General features: G+C 39.1%; 2 protein-coding genes across 2 annotated transcripts in view; one reads left to right on the top strand and one right to left on the bottom strand.

Moving 5' to 3' along the window:
* Positions 1 to 4759, bottom strand: part of pnpla3 (patatin-like phospholipase domain containing 3) — a 16390-nt gene extending 11631 nt beyond the window's left edge. The window contains exons 1-4 of the mRNA XM_034217653.1: positions 4501 to 4759; positions 3060 to 3333; positions 2020 to 2252; positions 1845 to 1910 (exon numbers count right to left, since the gene is read on the bottom strand). Coding sequence (XP_034073544.1) covers positions 1845 to 1910; positions 2020 to 2252; positions 3060 to 3333; positions 4501 to 4566 — 639 coding nt within the window. The 5' untranslated portion in view covers positions 4567 to 4759. The remainder of the gene's footprint in view (positions 1 to 1844; positions 1911 to 2019; positions 2253 to 3059; positions 3334 to 4500) is intronic.
* sult4a1 (sulfotransferase family 4A, member 1) lies at positions 4578 to 19872 on the top strand. Its single transcript, XM_034217654.1, has 7 exons — positions 4578 to 5001; positions 9554 to 9684; positions 10569 to 10649; positions 11404 to 11530; positions 11632 to 11726; positions 13867 to 14005; positions 16274 to 19872. Exons 1-7 carry the CDS (start codon positions 4833 to 4835, stop codon positions 16384 to 16386), a joined length of 855 nt encoding a protein of 284 aa, XP_034073545.1. The 5' UTR covers positions 4578 to 4832; the 3' UTR covers positions 16387 to 19872.

Genomic DNA, 19872 nt, shown 5'->3' with positions numbered 1-19872 from the left:
TAATATACAAATTACATAGTCCTTTCAAATAACTTTTTTTTTAAATGTACAGGAAAGTATATGTGTTATCGTGTGAAAATATGGAGTGGTATGGAGGAAAAGAGAGAGGGTTGTGTTTTCTGACACTTAGTGAGTTCCCTGACACACCGGGGACACATATTCATGTATAAAAGACGTACAAAAGTGCATTTTGCATGATAGGTCCCCTTTAAGTGAGTGTAAATCTTAATAAAAATCCTTCAGTTTGCTCTTATAAACGCCTACTAAATCATGTTTTCTAACAAGTACATTAATGATATCTAGAATTGTCCCCAGGCCCAAGTTAATGCACACACCAGAGCACACAGAGGTGAGTCACACTTAACTGGGCTATAAATCAAGCTCAGAAAGAACACAATGTACAGAATCCACAGATAACGGCAGCTGACTGCATAAACACAGCTGTGTTAATAGAGCAAGAGGGAAGAGGAGAGACGGAGTCAAAGATTGGTGATACATGTCAACAGTTTAAATGAATCCTGACTCTTTGCGTTCCCCGTGGAGTTTTGATGCTGAACTTTGGCACCAAGACTGAGACAACAGACTCTATTTAGGGTCTACAAAGAGGAATTGTGTGTGGGGAAGGGTATAGTTGGTGGCAATCTGCAACCTCACCACTAGATGCCGTTAAATCGTACACACTGCTCCTTTAAATTACTTTTAGCTGGAACTGTATAGTTATTATTGGAAAGTCTTGTTTTGCACTGTACTATACTTCATGTCATCAGGTTGTGAACTTACATCTGTTGTCATTGTAAAGGTCGGGCTTATTGACTTGTATTTTGTTTATTTGGCATTTAAACTGCGTTCAGCCGTACTAAGACAGTTCAACTCCTTTCAGTGAATACACAAACTGTTGTAGGCAGTTTAACTTCAACTCAAATTAAGTTTTTTCTGCTGTTATTACCCAAAACTATGAGTGCTTCAACTGACACTTCTGCTCCTTCCTGCGCTTACATTTCTATTGACACCTCAATATTCAATACTTTTTTTTAGCTTAATTTATTCATCGTAGCATTTTTTTGTTAAAATCGAAAGATAATTTTCGCATTTACATCTTTATCTCATCGATGATTTTCTTTATCTGCCTTCATCATGACACACTTGACCTTTGTATTTTGTCATAACTGTATAACGTCATCTGAATCCAATCTGATTTGACATAGTTGTGACTCTGTGTGACTTGGCAACAGAGGAGAGGAAGCTGATCTGAATAGTGCTGTCTGTTCACACACACACACACACACACACACACACACACACACACACACACACACACACACACACACACACACACACACACACACACACACACACACACACACACACACACACACACACACACACACACACACACACACACACACACACACACACACACACACACACAGTAGCCGCATCTCGGTTAGTGGAATAGATCAATGTCAAAGTCCAAAAGCAGCCGATAAGTCAACGTGAAGGCAACACTGGTTTTAGGAAAAAATCTCTATTTGAAAACAAAATGATATCATAGGAGCCTTGCAGTTCGACCTATTATTAGCACATTCTTCAATCCTATATTGAGAGTTCACTGGAATACTGTTATATAAATATAATGGTTTTGGATAACACATGCACCCAAAGGCACTCCAAATGACCTTTGAATTACATACATTAAGAAAGGGAACACCTTTGTATGATTTTGACTTTATCTGAAGTCTCATGGCATTGAGAGTAGAAATATGATTTTGTTCAAATAATTGTGCATCTCAAAAGGGAAACCAAACTAAACTTGAATGAGTAGTGATTCAAACACAGACACATACCACTCCTCTGAAGGAAGGAGGAATCAGCCCGCAGTAGATGGGAATAAAACAGCTACAGACCAGCGCCTGTGGAAAGAGTGCACAGTTAAACCAGAGTAAATCTACTTCCTGCGGCTTGGATTATTTTCACAGGGCCCTAGAGGCTTCTTCAGATTTTTTCACCAACTACACGCACCTGGATGAGTTCATCTTTGGAGTTAAACTCTGACACTATGACGTTTTTCCCGTCGGACACTCTGGTGAGCGAAACACAGAGCCGCCCCGAGGCCAGGATATGAGCGTCGGAGGGCAGGTCTCGATCCAGGCCAGACTTTATCACCTTGACCAGATTGAAGCTGGGGTGAAGGGGGCCGAGGTTCCTCTTTCTGGCCTCTTTGGCCACCTCGATCACATCTTCACAACATTTTACTAAACAAGAGACAGAAACAGGGGTTTCGGTTTTAGGAGATGGAACCTTGGTAGGAGGATTCCCTCTGATCAATCGACTGCGAATAAATAAACAGATCTTCAAGTATTAACATGCTGATAAATCAAAATTAACTTAAGCTACCTGGAGTCAGTGACCAACATTAACCTTAGCAAGCCCTCTTTCAAGCTGATACGGAGGTCAACATAGCTTCAAGTTAGTCCATACATGAGTATATGATGTTTATTCATGTAAGAGAAAGTGAAAGGAGCGCCTCTGACAGAAGTCGGCCTGTTTTTGAACACTAGAAAAGCTCCCTATGTTTCATCTATAACTAATTTACTAAACTATAACATATTTTGGCATTCCTAGGCCTATATGCTAAAAAAAAATATATACTTTTGAGGCAGTTTTGTCCAAAAATTCAACCAACATTCACTTTAATCTACTAAAATGCTACCAGTTTTCTTACCCCAATAACTGAACTAAAAGATGTTAAGCCTAATTTTGAGTCAAATGACATTGTAAAGTGACAGTGATGTTATTAATTATTAGCAGCAGAGTCATACACCAGGCTATGAGAAGTAATGGTTCTCAGTGTTTGTCTTAACCAATATAAAAAAAATATACATCACATACAGTATGTCCATAATGATATCATATTGGACATTGTGTTCTAGTATAACATACAAGACATTGGCTTGTATACGTGTATTAATAGCGTTGTAAAGGCAAACTATGCCATATATACAGTATTTATTATATAACAATAGGACTTCCTGAGTCCACACCACAGCGGTTCAGCTTACTTATGGATGCCTGGCTGGCGAGCACCGAGGCGGTCAGAGCACCGGCCGAGGCTCCGTATAACTTGGTTGCCCCTTTCAGAAGATATGGCGCCTTTTCCAGCAGGCAGCTAGCAACTCCGATGTGGTAAATCCCCAGAAACCCGCAACCGGCGAAAGACAGGTTCCAGTCGCCATTTAGGTCGACCATCGGGAGCACTGACAGCGGACAGAAAGTCGACCTCACCGGCGGAGTGAGGCAGACTGGAGAACTGAATCCACAGGTCAACAACTGGCTCTTAAAGGGGAAGTACAGGGAGGACGCTCTGTCAATAATGCATTCAGGGGCTGTCAGAAATATCAGGCTTCTCACTCAACTGGTCCATTAGTGCGTATTTAGATTTCTTTTTCACTATGGGGATTTTATTTATAAAATGTGAAAAGCTAAATATGTCAGTGCAGTTGTATTTTGTTTAAGACACACGCACATCTAATTTGCTCAAGTGGGTTTTGTCCACAGTTATTAATACATTAATTTGTGTAATGTGAAATTGTAAATAATAATAATAGATTTATTTTGTTAGCGCTTTTACAGGTGCTCAAAGTCGCTTTACAGAGATGGATAGTGAAAATAAATAAAGCGCTTTGAGCACCTGGAAAAGCGCTCTAATAAAAATGTAATGAATTATTATCATTATTATTATTATTAATATTAATTAACCTATTGAAATGTTTTTATTGTCCAGTTTTGATGTAGCCAGGTGAAAAGGGTGTGGTTCAACAAAGTGGCATGACATAATACGTTTACAGACTAAATAAATACATGAATTGAAACGTAAGGCAACATGAAGACTGAATGTGCCTGTAGCTTCGCTTGTCAATTATAGACAGTAAGATTTACGAGGGACAGTCAATGCAACAAATGTTAGTGAGAGCATGATTGGATTAAGACACGTCTATCAGTGCCATTGCCTTTACAAGAACCAATCATCAGCAAGTGGGTTGAACAACAGGCAGTGACATAACGAACCCTTTAAAAAAAAGAGAAGGTAGTAAACACACAAAAACCCATCCAATGTTTTCGACTTAACAGTCATTTCAAGATTTCTCCCACCTGTTTAATATGTCTATGCTCATCATAAACTGTCTCTCATGGTGATAGATCACTCTCCTTTTCACTGTTAGCTTACAATAGGGCATAGCTTGGGTTAGATTTGCTCAGGTGTATATATACTTGTCCTCACTGCCTATAGTAATTACACATAATTACCTACGTTAAAAGCACTTACATACTCTTTAAGCCCATGAGAGAGACAATTTATGCCAGAACAATAAAGGTTATATATAGTATAGGCCTACAAAATGTATGCATGGTAATGGTGTTGTCTGTATGATGCACAATAAGAAAACGTTACCTAATGTTATAGGAATATTACAGCAGCATTATGGTAATAGGATAGCCTACTTTAACTGGAGCGTGTAAATCTGTCAAATGTGTTGTGAAGCATCCTTCCTCTGCAGTCGCGCGCATCCACGAGCTCGGTGAGTGTGGTCCTGATGCTGGGACTCGTGTGCGCGCATTACATCACTTCTCTCCCACATGATTGGCTGCTTGTCAACTCCTCCGCCCGCCGTCCAGCATCCTCGGCAGCGCTGTTTCTAAATCAACTTCCCCATCATCATCATCATCATCACCACCACCACCAACACCTTCACGATTGATTTACTATTTTGAAAAAACAGTTCGCGTGGGAGTGCTCGTTTCACTTGTTCGTGCACTGGCGGCTCGTTTCGAGGATGGCCGAGAGCGAGGCAGACACGCCGAGCACGCCGATTGAGTTTGAGAGCAAATACTTCGAGTTTGATGGAGTGCGGCTGCCGCCCTTCTGCAGGGGGAAGATGGAGGAGATCGCCAACTTCTCCCTCAGAAGTAGCGACATTTGGATTGTCACCTACCCAAAGTCAGGTAAACAAGCCTCTGCGTCACCTTCAGGCGGAGCTCTGTGTCCGAACATTTCCTGGCTGTTTGCGGTTATGTAGGAGACTGCAGGATGTCCTTGTGATAATCAAAGTTTCATGCAAATATTAATAACACTTGCATCAAATTACAACGTGTGATGTGTTGCCTTTAGCATGCATCACCATTTATTCAGTCCGTATTTAACAGCAATAGGTGAGTCGCAGTTAGCCTGTTTATGTTTATACTGTGCATCATAATTACATGTTATAAGCCTCTTTCTTTAAATATTACACACTGTATCCTAGGAAATCGAGTCAATACAAACCGAGTATTGCATGTTAGTGCATCAGTTAGCTTGCACGGCCTTCAGCACACACCATAATATTAGCACGCACTATCACGCACAGATGGAAGTTGGTGTTTACATCCAGCTCCGTTGTGTTGTGGTGCAGTGCTGCTGCAGCCGGCTGGGGCTCGGTGCCCTGGGTGGGTCCGGTCATGTGACGGCTGGAGGGCAGCTGGAGCCCGCTGTTAGTGCATGCATAAGGGCTGAGGGGGTTTGATTCATGTCGAGGGATTTATATTTCCTAAGTAGCATTGGAACACCTGTGGGCCTCGGAAGAAAGTTATAGTCATGAAACATCAATCAATGCATCTCCACCCATTCAATAGCAAAACACACATCCAGTTTATATAAGTGTAGTCTTACTAATGTCTAAATATACAAGGAAAAAACAAGGTGCAAAACACTAGAACTGGCTCTGGTTGTCATATCTCTGGCTTAATTTTCACTGTGATCCATTCATACATTCTCTGCTGAAAAATTAGTATGAGTAACCTGTCCTGAAAAGGCTTTAGTCACACCAGAAAGGGATAAAACGTAATTAATCTTCCTGTCTTTGCAAAGAATAAATGTAGCCTGTTAGCTAACTGATAGCTGTCCAGTAATATTCAACAACAATATATATAGATAGAGATGCTTTTCATTGTCTTTCCATTGTTCTAATTTCTCTTATACACTTTGTACACGATTTTTATTTAAAAAGTTATTGAAAGGGTAAAATAGTGGGAAAATTCAGGGTCAGAGTACACCAAAGTTGATTGGAGCAGCAACTTCTTCCCTCTTAGTGAAAAATCCCAGTGATTGCGTTGGACTGTATTTAAGTAGCCATTGTTGTTGCGACCATTGGTTTAATACATTTAAAATGATCTTTGTGAAAATACCAGAAGCCTAAAACATAAATGGGTTTGAATACCAAGCCCAAATTAAGAGTGCTCTACAGTTTATTTGAACAATGAATGATATTTGACTGAATGAACACATTAGTATGCAGATGGTAGTGAGTGGATTGTGTTGCTGCATCATACTGTACTCATCCTGTTACATGATACTGTGAAAGAAAGCAGAAGAGCCTAACTCTACTGTGTGTAACAGACCGTGCTGCTTCCTGTTTAGGTTTTGTCCTGCAAGCAGATGTAGATGTGCTGCATCCTGCCATTTCATCCCCGGAGGCCGTGTGCAAACTGTTCACGGTCATGATTCATTTAGACCCTCCTGAATACCTCTCATGCTGACAGTAGAAAGAAAAGTGCAATGTTATAACATGAAAAACAATATTTCTATTGATGAAAAGGTTAAGAAGTATTTGTAAATGTTTCAGTGTGGTTTTAATCTTGGTTTTGCTCATTTAATATTATAAACAGTCTGGCTGATGCACTATTATTATTATTATTATTATTATTATTATTATTATTATTATTATTATTATTATTATTATTATTATTATTATTATTATTATATACATAGATACACATTCATTGGTTTATGACCTACTGTTTTGAAGCCTCAAGTTTAGGCCACCGCCATCTTGGCTTTTTAGATCTAGCAAAAAGAAACAAAAAGAGAATGGAAAAAGTACTTAACTTAACAATGAACATGACTTAAATCCAAAAAATGTACTATCATTAACTTAAAACACAGTGTAAGGGTTAAGGTTCGTATAGAAAAAAAATGGACAACACCCATAGTGACCTGTCAATCACAAGAAAGCCGCACAATAATGCTGCTTTATCGTCTTTTTACTCAAAATCGGACCATCATTTACAAAATGAACATCATGCTGTATTGAAGCCGACATTTAACTACCGATTTAAACCATGTACTCATTAAGATAATGTCTACGGAGGTCTTTTTGTTATAGACCTTTAGACAATCTCAGTTCTTTCTTACAACCAGTTAAGTCGCCCGTTCTGCCCTTTAGGAGGAAGGCTCACCACACTTTTGCAATGGCTCTGCTGTTCAAACACATGCTTTCATAACTTTATCACAGCTCGATTTGAAATGTTCCCTAACACTTTATAGGCAAAAAAACAACTGTCCTGAACTTGATGTCCCTTCTTTCTTTCAAATCACAACAGCTCTCCAATATCTAAATAATGTCTCTTGTGCTGGAAACCCTATTAAAAAAAGGAACATCCACCAGGCTGTAAAACAGTTTGTCTAATTTGATGAGATTTTGGAGAGAAAACAGTTATACATTCATTTGTATCTTAAGAAGTCTTCGGTTTTTATTGCACTTCAGAGAAACAGTCCAAAGCAAGAACATGTTTCCCTTGCTTCATGCTTCCATGTTGGTGTATCTACCTCTTCTGCTGCAGAGGGAAGGAAAGCACATGGCAGGCCACATGGTCAGGATGCTGCAAAGCAATCAGGCTATTGGCTCACATGTGACAGTCATGGCCAATGGGATTTGCAAGGTTCTATAAACAGAGGGGGGTGGGAGTGTGGGGATGTGTTATGGTATATAATGGCTGTGCATTTATGGTGTTTTGACATCAGCCATACGCTCATAAATCACACAGGGCAAGTATAAACAAAAGTACCACCATGGAGGAGAGAGCATCCTCTGCTGGGCTGCATGCTGTGCAGAATTTTGCTTTAACAATGCATATTTAAAAGGAGGCACGCAATCAAGTCATGGAGAGCATGACTCAGCCTGTGAATAAGCTCTACAGTTTAGTTTAGTTTAGTTTAGAAAATAAAATATGTTGACGTTGATCAGACAGAGAGAGTCCAATGAAAGCTAATGTAACTGCATCATGGGAAATGTTGGATTCTTTATGGTTTGAAGGTTAACCCTTGTAGACAGTGGGAATTTCCAGGTCTTTATTTTTGTCATACTGCCTGTGCTGCAGCACCTCTTTTCACCCTCTGTCTGAAACCAGAGCCAAGTCTGCTCTGATTGGTTAGCTGGCACGCTCTGTTGTGATTGATTAACTGCTTAGAGATGTCCCACCCCTTATAATGTTCAATGTATTGGAGTGCCAGTAGAATCACAAGTGTTACATAGTGATGTCACTTTTTTATTACAGAAGTAAACAAAGAAGTCGAGAAGAGGCGTTTCATGCAGGGGGGGAGAGAAACTGCCTCTTGATGGAACTTTAGGATTTTAGCCTTTGCAGACCATTGACATGCACATAAACCGATATAAACACAGTACAGGAAATGGAAAACACCAAAACGCATAATAGGGCCTCTTTAAACTACATTTAAAGTACAGTTCTAAAGTTGTTTTTCTACAAAACAAATGTCATGGAACTCTAGTTCTTCTTCATTCTGCACCTCACAACATCAGCGATGAAACAATTAAGTTTTCCGTTTACCTCCTTCTAGATTAATCATCCACTGGAGAGGACATTAGCGTATAGGTCTAGAAATTAAATCTGATAAAAAAACACAACAGCACCCTTTCATGCATTCAAAACACATCATAACTGGTACAAATTAGTGATAAAAGTCTTCTTTTAGAGCGAGGCAGTTTTTCAGGGAACTGACAGAAATCTTAATGGCATGATTCATTTTGTTTCACAGCATGTGGCCAGCCTGAGGCCTCACACAGTCCCCACGCACTGTTTGTTCCCATGGGGCACCACCCTTCATTTTGTTGCATTTTTACACTTCTATTATCCAAAAGTGTGTATAAAAGAACATTTTGAAAACTGTAACCGAATAAGAAAGACTCTTGATGATAAGTGACTGTGGGTAGGGGTAGAAAGTTAAGCATTGTATCACCAAGCTAACTGAAAAGTGGGAAAAATAAACAAGTACTTTTTGTTGTGGTCTTGTTGCATTGTGGGTAGTGTGTAGGCATCTCACATGGTAGAATTTGAATAATGTGTGGAATAAGAACAATTATTTGTGATTCTGCTAAATTAATTAAGATATGTATTTTGTATTATTAAAGCTGCATGAAAGTGTATTGTTTCGGTCTTTTGAGACAGCTGAACACACAACATCTGAAATATTATCATGACTGCATTACAAATGGCTAATTTACCTTTCACATTTTCAAAATGTTTTATTCCCAATAACAATATGTAGGTTTTTGTCCCTTCCGTGATCCCAAAGCTTTTGTTGACCCACTCTTTTAGTTAACATTCCAACCGTTAGTTTGACCCGAGTTTACTAAATGCTAAACCTGTGCACGACCATTTTGCTTTTACCCTTAATGACGTCTCAGTCCTGAATATCCCCTGGCTTTTTTTTCTCTCTCTGTAGGCACCAGTCTACTTCAGGAGATTGTGTATCTTGTGAGTCAGGGAGCAGACCCAGATGAGATTGGCCTTATGAACATCGATGAACAGCTTCCTGTCTTGGAGTACCCCCAACCTGGCCTGGACATTATACAGGTAATGTAGCCAAAAACAGGTTAGCATTCATAATTAGACTTTGGCTTTTTTGGGGTATGCCTTTTGCCGGGAGTAGGAGTATACAACAAAGTTGTTTAGATATTAAAAAAGAGAAGATGCTGGTCTTAATAACTCCAGCACAATCAAAACAAGGCTAATCTTGCTTGCAAGGCAACACGCCCTGGTTCATTTATATATTTTGTTTTCTGAAAAGCTAGTGTTAATCCACAAGTTCTCCATCTCACATCAATTGTCTTTAAACTCTTTACCAACTATCAGCCATTGCCCAGGATTGTATGTTTCATTGGAATGAAAAGCTGTTAACATCCAACTAATCACAACCCCCATTTTTTACAACACTGATACTATATGAAAAAGGTCATATGACTCACGATGGGCACTGTGAAAACGGTTGTTGATGTCTTATCCAGTTCCGCACAGAGTCTGAAAAACAAATCCCTGATGATATCATTTCAGCTTGTTCATAACATGTTGGAAACAGCATGCCAGACAGATCTAGGAATTGTAGGACCCTGTTTGTCATTGTAAAATGTGATTCATAAGGACTACTTGGATTCTGACTAATGAACACGTTCAAAATTACTATAAAAACGGGTGGATGGAAATTAAGGGCTTGTACTTATCAGCAAAATGTCTTTCAAAGGAATACATTCCCTTCTATTGCTCAACCTGTTTCACATTCACTTAGTGAACAGAGACAGTGATAGCATCGTGGCTAGCTAGAACTTCAACATTGACTGCTACTGTATAAGACAATGTATGACATTTTCCAAGAAACAGAGCTTGGGATCTGACTTTTTGAGCCAATAAGACTGGATAAAAGAATACAGATTAAAGTAATACCTTTCTTTGTGTCCCCACAGGAGCTGACCTCTCCTCGTCTGATTAAAAGCCATCTTCCCTATCGGTTCCTCCCCACAGCCATGCACAACGGAGAGGCCAAGGTCAGTCCTCCGATAATGGACCGCAAATATGCAATAATTCATTTTCACTGCATTTATTTAGAAGTTTTCAGATTTGGGAGCTTCACATGAGTTCAGGACCCGGTACTATACATGAAGATTAGAGGAGAAAAAGTTAACAAAACATCGAAATTAGAAAGCTTTATTTGTTCGATACCGAGTGTTGTATTTCCCCAAAACATTAGTAACCAATACTACATGTTGGTTTCATATGGTTTCATAAATATACAAATCAAGTAATAAAAGTTGGACAGTTATAATTTTGAGTGTATAATACAATATAAAGTAATTTAATATCCCAGAGTAAAATCTATTATTAAAATAATTGCAAATACATAATAAAATAGATCAAAAATAAAAGTATAACCCAATGTTGTAATCATTGTTTGTACTATCAAATAAAAAGGCAAAAAAATAAAAATGAAATACATAAGTACAATATTGTGTATATGTATCAAATACAAATATGTAATACTTTCTATTTCTGGAAAATAATTACAATAATTAACCAGTCAAACAGGATAATATGAAAAACAATTACATTTTCACTCAATCAAAAGGTTAAAGAATAAATATATTAAAAAAAATATATAGTCTCTCATGTGCAGTCTTTCAAAGATGACACTCCATCAGCTCCAATAACCACATTTTATTGGACTGTTCTCCAACCTCAGCATTACCTGGGACTGATATCTTGTATCTGACTGTAGCGAGTACCATGGTTCTTCTCTTCCAGGTGATCTACATGGCTCGTAACCCTAAGGACCTGGTGGTATCCTACTACCAGTTCCACCGCAGCCTCAGGACCATGAGCTACCGGGGAACCTTCCAGGAGTTCTGCCGCCGCTTCATGCATGACAAGCGTGAGTATGCAGGGTTCTAGAGGACTGAACCATCTCGGTGATTTCCTTTAGTGTTTGTCTACGGAGTTTATCCATCTGTGTGTGTGTTTCTCTTCTCACAGTGGGATACGGTTCCTGGTTTGATCACGTTCAGGAATTTTGGGAACATCGCATGGACTCCAATGTCCTCTTCTTAAAGTATGAAGACATGTACAAGGTAACATCCTCATTCTTGTTTTGGGGTTTGTCTGTGAGCTCTTATTTTGACATTATTTCACTTAAAGTCATTACCCTGTCAATCTCAAAACCGGCTTTTGATGGGGACGATAAGACTTTGTGCAAGGGGGCAATATTTTGGGGTATCAGGTCGAGCTAACGGCTGTCCGGACCAAGAGTTGTTTTTTATGCCTGTTGTTGGTCTTTTGTTTACAACATGATTGGTCAATACTTGAAATATACGGTCTATGGTCAATACTACTCAATTTGAAATTGATACCAACATCTTGTCTTGATGCTAACAATAGAGACCATCATCCAGTATTGTGGTCTTTGTAAGGATTTGATTCCACTGAATGTAAAGAGTAATTAATATAGAAAGTGGGTCAGTAAACAATCCCAGTGGAGCTGCTGTACTGTGCAGCTCTTGTGGGGGAAGTTACATTTAACCTATATTTAGACATTAAAGGGAGTTCCGAACATGTATGCTCTTTGGGAGAGAGATAAACAGAGAATAAAATACCCTACAGTAGGAAAAACAAATGGCAAGCCCTATATGCAAAATCCTATATTCGTCAAAATCCTGTCACTGTTTAATCTGAGTTGTATTCAATATTTTAAACCAATTAAGCCATCAGGTTTTTTACACTCCATCAAAAAAAACGACGTGTTTGTGGAAAACACTCAAAACTGGTATCTCTTATTTATCTCACAATCTGTACAATGTAAAGAAGGTAAAGAACATTTATATTTTTCATTATCATACCAGAATCAACGATTTTTTACCCAATTCAAACCCTGTCCCCATCATTTTTCAAGAAGCTTACTTATTTTCACACAACACTATCTAACTTTGTAGGGACGCGTTCTTGTGTTAAACTCAAAGAAAAGTAACAAACTACGCCAAATCAATATTTACCCTTTGCTTTACCAAAGGTCCCTTTGTACATTATCTGGTTTATCACTTTTAAGAGTTAGACTCAAACATGACCTTTGTTTTGCAGATAGGCTTTAGATTTCTAAGAACTGAAAGCAGAATGCAAGTGATCTAAAACTGCTTTTAGGGTAATAAACTTAAATTCCTAACCTCAGCCATCTTTTGGTAGTTTTGTGAATTAAGTTTCCACATAGTATTTCATGACAACTCATTATAGAGAAAGGAAAGTGTACCATAACTTGTGAAACAGCTTCAGTGACCTCTGAACCTGCCTTGAACAAACACATGAATGTGCAGGCCTATTCAACCCAGGGCTAATTCAACCTAATCAATCATTAGGTTAAACCGCTACTCGATGACGTATTGTCCTTACAGAGCATTACATTTAGTCCTTTTGGCTCATCTAGCCTTGCTCATCTAGCCTTGCCTTGCCTTTGTCCCCTTTACTTAAGTAACACAAAGGATGGCCATTAAAATATACTTAAAGCACCAAAAGTGAAAGTACTGGTTATGGTGTATATCAGAATGATTTATTTAAAAAAGGACTGTATTATGATTATTGACACATGAATCTGTCTATCACAGATAGGAGAAGCTGATTCTAAAGAGTTTATAAACTGCTGCTGGATATCTTAACCTACCTAAATAATAATAAATCATAGTTTATTGTAGTAACTAAGAATCTGCTAAAGTAACTAAAGCTGATAACATTTTGTAGAGTGATTGCAATGTTAGCTTCCAATAGTTTAGTGAAATAGAAGTGTAAAATAGCAGAACAAAAATTGTACTTAAAAAGGTAGTACTTGAGTAGATGTACTTTATTAGATTTGGAACCACCAACCTCTCCTCTCATGTCCTAACCTCACCTTCATGTCCTAACCTCACCTCTCATGTCCTAACCTCTCCTCTCCTCTCATGTCGTAACCTCTCATGTCCTAACCTCTCATGTCCTAACCTCACCTCTTATGTCCTCTCCTCTCCTCTCCTCTCATGTCGTAACCTCTCATGTCCTAACCTCATTCTCTCATGTCATTCTCCTACCTCCTCTCCCTCTCCCCTCCCTCTCCTCCCCTCTCCTCTCCTCTCATGTCGTAACCTCTCATGTCCTAACCTCTCATGTCCTAACCTCACCTCTCATGTCCTCTCCTCTCCTCTCCTCTCATGTCCTAACCTCTCATGTCCTAACCTCTCATCTCCCCTCCAGGATCTGGGCACGCTGGTGCAACAGTTAGCTCAGTTCCTGGGTGTTTCCTGTGACAAGGCTCAGCTGGAGGGCATGGTGGAGAGCTGCAACCAGCTTATCGAGCAGTGCAGCAACTCTGAGGCGTTGTCCATCTGCAGGGGTGAGTGGGAGAGGAAAACTGTTTGGATGTTCTGTCTCTGAGGTCTTGGTAAAAGGGCTTTTTATTTAGGCCTCAAAGGAGAAGCATTAGATCCACCAAATGTATCTTCAAACCATTTGTATTACAATTTCATTGCATCTGACATTCAGGTCCTTCAGTTTATGATATTACAGTTGTTGTCCCATAATCCATAAGGTTGCTGATAGAATTGCGTTTTCCGAGTTTCACGTAAATCATCAAAATTGCATTTTGCTATCGGATTTAGCCAGTTAGCTCCTTAGCTAATGCAAAAACAATTCCTACACACCACTGTCATGAGAAGCGAAATAATAAACTTGAACTACTGGGGAAAATGTTACTATGAAATGAAAAAGGACACTCAAATGTCTATAATGAAATACAAATAATATCCAACTAAATCCCAAACCATTATTTACAGTATACATGCAATTATTCATATAAGTCCTTTTTATAACGTATTGAATATTGCACATAATTATCTAAGTAGGTCATGGGATCTTCAAGTTGTGTACATTGATAAAAGGTATTTCTTATGCTCAGTTGAGTTGATTATAGCATCACCTTGTGGACACAGTTTGCACTTACACCATATATTGCAATTCAGCTTTAGACTGTAAAGTAATTTCAACCTGTAGGTTCAATCCATTTTCATTTAACCATCTTTGACTTCCATGAAGACATCTTTATGTTTGTTCCCTAATTTTCATAAATAGTCATTTTATTTTATGTTACCATTCCTATTTAGATTTTCACGTTTGCTTATGATTTCTGTTGTTTTGTTTTATTTCAGTTTCCCCATCTAATTCCTTTTCTTTTAGTGCATGGAAATCTGGTGTCTGGTGTTCTGTAGGCTGAACACACAGCTGCCAGGTGTCAGTCTGATCTGTCACACACACACACACACACACCTCAGCAGGTGAGTCAGAGCCACGGTGGGCTGCGTTCACTCTGCAGCTGAAAGTGTCCGATGAATCATAAGAAAATAATTCATCATGAAGAATCATGTCCCCATAACTTCTGAGGATGGCTTCAGGAAGACTGTGCTGGTAATGAAGGAAAACTAAAAGCCCTGCCCCCTTATTTTCGATTTACTTATGGCAATGGAACGGGAAATTAGGAATGGACTCAATCCATCCACTGAATGTTGAAAGTAGTTAAAATACAACTCATTATAGCCTATATATGTCATAGGTCATCTAAAACGCATCTAGATTGCTTTAAATTGAAGGGTTTTGTCAAAATGTTTATTTAAGTGCATCAACGGTTTAAGAGAAACATTGGTGGAAACTTAGTTCAGTCGGACAACTCACGTGTTTCTTTAATATGTTTATTATAAGCAGCATATAGTTTGAGTTTTGGCGTCTAGGCTCGGGCCTCATCACTCCACAGATTTACAAAGAACATGAGTGATGATTAGGAAACTATCCCCCGAGCCTACAGGTGGAAGCTGCGGGTCGGTGGTGGGGCAGGCGAGCAGCAGCAACATGAAACACAGCAGCAGGAAACATGAACGCAGCGATAGCAAGTGAACACTGCAGTGGCAGCAGCAGCATAGCGAGGACAGAGGCAGAAGACATGGCAGCTTTAATAGAGCGGCATATTTAGGAGAAAGTGTTTGGTTGGTTGTAAGAGGGACGAGGTGCGTCACATGTTAATGTGTGATTGGTGCTCGAGTTGACTGCCTGAACTAGCTCGCAGGCTTCGCCCCATTATTGGCGGGCATCAGCAAATGAATGTTCATGCCCTTTCAACTGGGAAAATGTGGTGTATTGATTGTGTTCACTCTTAATTCACAACACTTTTTTTTTTTTATTGGTATACGTAAAAGTAAACAAAGAATAGAATGACATCTTCATCTGTATATGATAGTGAGGTATCTTTGAAAATGTAAGATTAGGGGTGCGCAATATTTTTTATTCGCTTAAGAATTGCAATTCTATCTCTGCTGATTCGGAATCGATTCAGAAATTCCAAGATTCGATTCACATTTTTTCAGTCTTGCCGCAACGCAGCTTTCCAATTTTTTATACGGTGTTGAGCTCCCGTATAATGTCCCACTACCACAGGTATTAGTATTAAGGGCATCTAGGAAGGTTATTCTTCCATTAGGGGCTATATTGAATAGTTTGAGCTGCATTCATAAGGTTGATATCAACATTTAAAAAAAAACATTTGAATGCCCCATGAACGCCCCACGTCTTACTAATATAAACCTCTGTCCTCTCTCTCTGTGTCTCCTGCCTGCAGGTCGTGCAGGTCTGTGGAAAGACGTATTCACAGTGTCTATGAATGAGAAGTTTGACACGGTGTACAGACAGAAGATGGGCAAGTCCGACCTGACCTTTGACTTCTGCATGTGAGCAGCACCTGACCCTCCACCCCACTGATCTACTCCAGTGCAATCGACCAAACCCACGATCCTATATCTCCGTAAAGTGAGATATTTAAGGGTACAGTGTGACAGCAGGATTACATTACAAGACTTTTCCCTTAATGCAATCTGTCTCAGTGAGTAAGTCTCGAAAAATCACACCCTTGTGGACTGGTCAACAGAACTTAGTTGACATTTCTCCATCAATAGTTAAACCAAACCTCCCTCAACCCCTACCTCCTGTGTATATGTGTACATATTAACCAGGGTTCGACCGATATAGGTTTTTGAAGGCAAATGCCAATACTTTCAACCTCAAGTATTGGTCAACATTTCCATTCAAATTCTCCAACATAGTTCATAAAAGGAATTCAAGCTACATGCAGATATTTGTGACTGAATTACATGGAAACGGCAATATGCCAGTACTGCCATTCAATGTTCTCATGCAATGGTAGTCTTGCTGTGATAGTTATCTATTTTTCACTAGTTCATAAAGAACTGGGTACGCTAAACAAAAAAAAGGGATTTGTTTCCCACTTACATATAAAGGCAAAAGTATTTGCAATTTCGAAAGGCAGGAAAAAGTGTCTGGTTTCATAGGGAGATACGAAAGTTGTTCAAATGGGGATGAAGACCTCAGTTAGTCTGTAAGAACACTAGCATGTAAGCGGATACCAATTGGATTCTTGTGCTGATCAGAAGGACATCATCACGTATTTTGCGTAAGTGCTAAGGCTCTGCTAATCGTTGGGGAACTACGTTGTGAAATTCTTATTTTTTGTAAATAGGAGGAAATATGCGCCAGCTGCATGCAGGTCTATGAATTCAACTACACTTTAAAGCAAATAATTATAATTAAATAGTAAAATGATGAATTCATGTAAACATGTCTAAGAATTTATTTTAAATGGCAATTTTTTTCAATGCTTTAAAAGCAGTAGATCAACATTCCAGATTTCCAGAGTACTGGAACAAACAACTCGTGAGCCTTAACAACTTTATGAGTTTATGTAGCTTGCGTGCCATCAGTGGAGGGCTTTAGGCTGCCCTAGTTCACCCTCTGGAGACAACAATAGAGGCCTGACTGCCTGTTAGAGATCGGACATAATTCGGACTACTTATTTGCAGTGTTGATCAGCCACAAATATCTATAGGTAGACTCAGGATTCTCTCCGATGTTTCTGGTTGTCATGTGGACAAACCCTCTGAAACATTTACATCATCTTGAGACAGTAAACCCCTCCAAAGGCTAATGAAACCATTGTATTAGAGCTCAGCTGCTTTATAGGTCAGGCCACACATAAACACCTATTCATTGGTGAGGAAACCAGAATACAATACTGCTTGTAAGTATGGAACTAACCTTCCTAGGCAACACCCACAATGGCTGAATATGACCCATACGGCCACCACCACCAGGTACAAATATGGTAAACCTATTTTGACTTTAATCAACTGCAGACAACAGACAACACTTTAATCTGTTAAACCCACATATCGGTCTGACCCTGACACTGAGTGCATTAGCAGTTTTCTTGATGCAAAAGTTGCTCCAAGTCAGGTAGAAGAATGGAAGGTAACTGTAAGAAATGAAGCCAAACATATAAAAGAAGAAGCCTATCACACCTAGCAATCGGTTCAGCAGCTCAGTGTCACACAGCTGGGAGATTTTTGTGTTAAATGATCCATGTTTTTTTCCCCCTCAAAGTGCTGGAGGGTTTTTCAGCCTTCATCGCAGATTGTCAGTTATTTCTGAACTTTACGTGTTTATGGATGATTGCGAGTGTTTGAGAAAGAAAGAGGGAGGGAAACGGAGAGAGTTCAGTCGTGTCAGTGCTCAGTTAAGCTCAGCTATTTATGCTGATTTAGATGTTAAATTCAAGGATTCGTCTGATCTTTAAAACCAAGTTATGTAGCATCAGTGGTTGTTAAAAAATACAATGGTAGGATATACCACTGAATTTAATGGGCTGAAAGCAAGAAAGAAATCACAAATGGGAATATAATTTTTTATGAAAATTATGAAAGATTGCCTAATGGAGTTACATACAAGTTATACAAGTAATGTCTTAAGTCGAACACTTCACTCTTCAATACTTTGCTGGTGATTTAAACTGGCATTTTGGGTACAAACATGATTATTTTGAAATGCAAACTGTTACACGTTTTTTCATTAATATCATGAATGGTGGTTCAAATGAGCAGTTGCTGCCTGGTTGGAGATGCAGCTGTGCCAAACACGGAAAATAATATCTAGCCTAATGTCTCCAAGGTATAAAGACATATTTTACACCCTCGCCTTAATATTTAAGGTCAGTGTGGATGGATTCTAAGAGGGGCCTTGAAATTATTGTTTTTTAAAAAATGTAATTTGTTTGCATACATGAACGAAGAAGTAAAGGAAAGCCTGTGAAGGAACGGTAGAAAGCTGAACATGAAACTCAAGGCAACATAAGCAGGATAACATTCAATAAACTAGAAGTGTACTTGGAGAGCGCAGACCTCCGGCAAGGTCGTTTTTGCACCATGATTCAGATCTATTTATGAAAAAGTAATCTGAATGTTTTCCCTACTGACAACCAGACAAACAAACCAACAATAAACATAACCTCCTTGGCTGAGGTACCACTATTTTAATATACCTTGGTTTACACTTAGCCACATATTCGCACCTCTGTAAGACGACCTATCACTTAGCACAAGAAGAACATCAGCTAACTTTGGTGTAATCAGTGCTTCATCTGCCGTGAACATGGGAAAGTACAGGCTCTTTAAATAGGGAGTTACACTTGGGAAAAATAAAGAGTATGTATATCATATAAAGATTGATGAATTCACACAGGTATTAAAACATCTCACACCACCTCCAAATAGATATGATACACCCAACACTCATAAAGTGAATAACTAATATTGTTTATTTGGGGCTGTGGAAAGTTCGGTAATCGGAAAATCCTATTCCTGTGTGAACCATGCTACATACTGTATCCCACTGAGGGGTTGAATAGTGTCCTCTTTCTCTGTTTTCTCACAAATGTCAGGTTTTGGTAGCAGGAGAGAAGAGCAGAGTATTAGCCCATAACCAGCATTACACTATGTTTTGTATTCTGCAACTTGACAGCATCAATATCAGACTCTTTAACCCGAGGCATCACTTAAAACCAGTCTATCTCCTTTTCCCCAGTCCCTGTGCTCTACCGGACACTTGTGAATGTCTTTATTGTGTTGGTGTAAACGACAACCTCAGCACACACTCGTCACGCCGCCTCATTTACGGCTGCTCATTCTTTCCCTTTCATTGTTCTTCCTTCTTCTCTGTCACTGTTTACAGCCATTGGCAAGGCTTCAGCTGCCCATCTCCACTTTAATGGTTTGTTTGGGATTTTATACATGCCTTTCTCTGTTTCCTGGGCGTTGTATTTTACATTCTTTGCTTGCTATTTTATTAATAAAGTTGTGTCTTCAGGCAATA

Source organism: Gymnodraco acuticeps, unplaced genomic scaffold (genome assembly GCF_902827175.1).
Source record: "Gymnodraco acuticeps unplaced genomic scaffold, fGymAcu1.1, whole genome shotgun sequence".
NCBI lineage: Eukaryota > Metazoa > Chordata > Actinopteri > Perciformes > Bathydraconidae > Gymnodraco > Gymnodraco acuticeps.
Note: the sequence above shows the minus strand (reverse complement) of the source record. Positions and strands in the feature narration are given on the sequence as shown.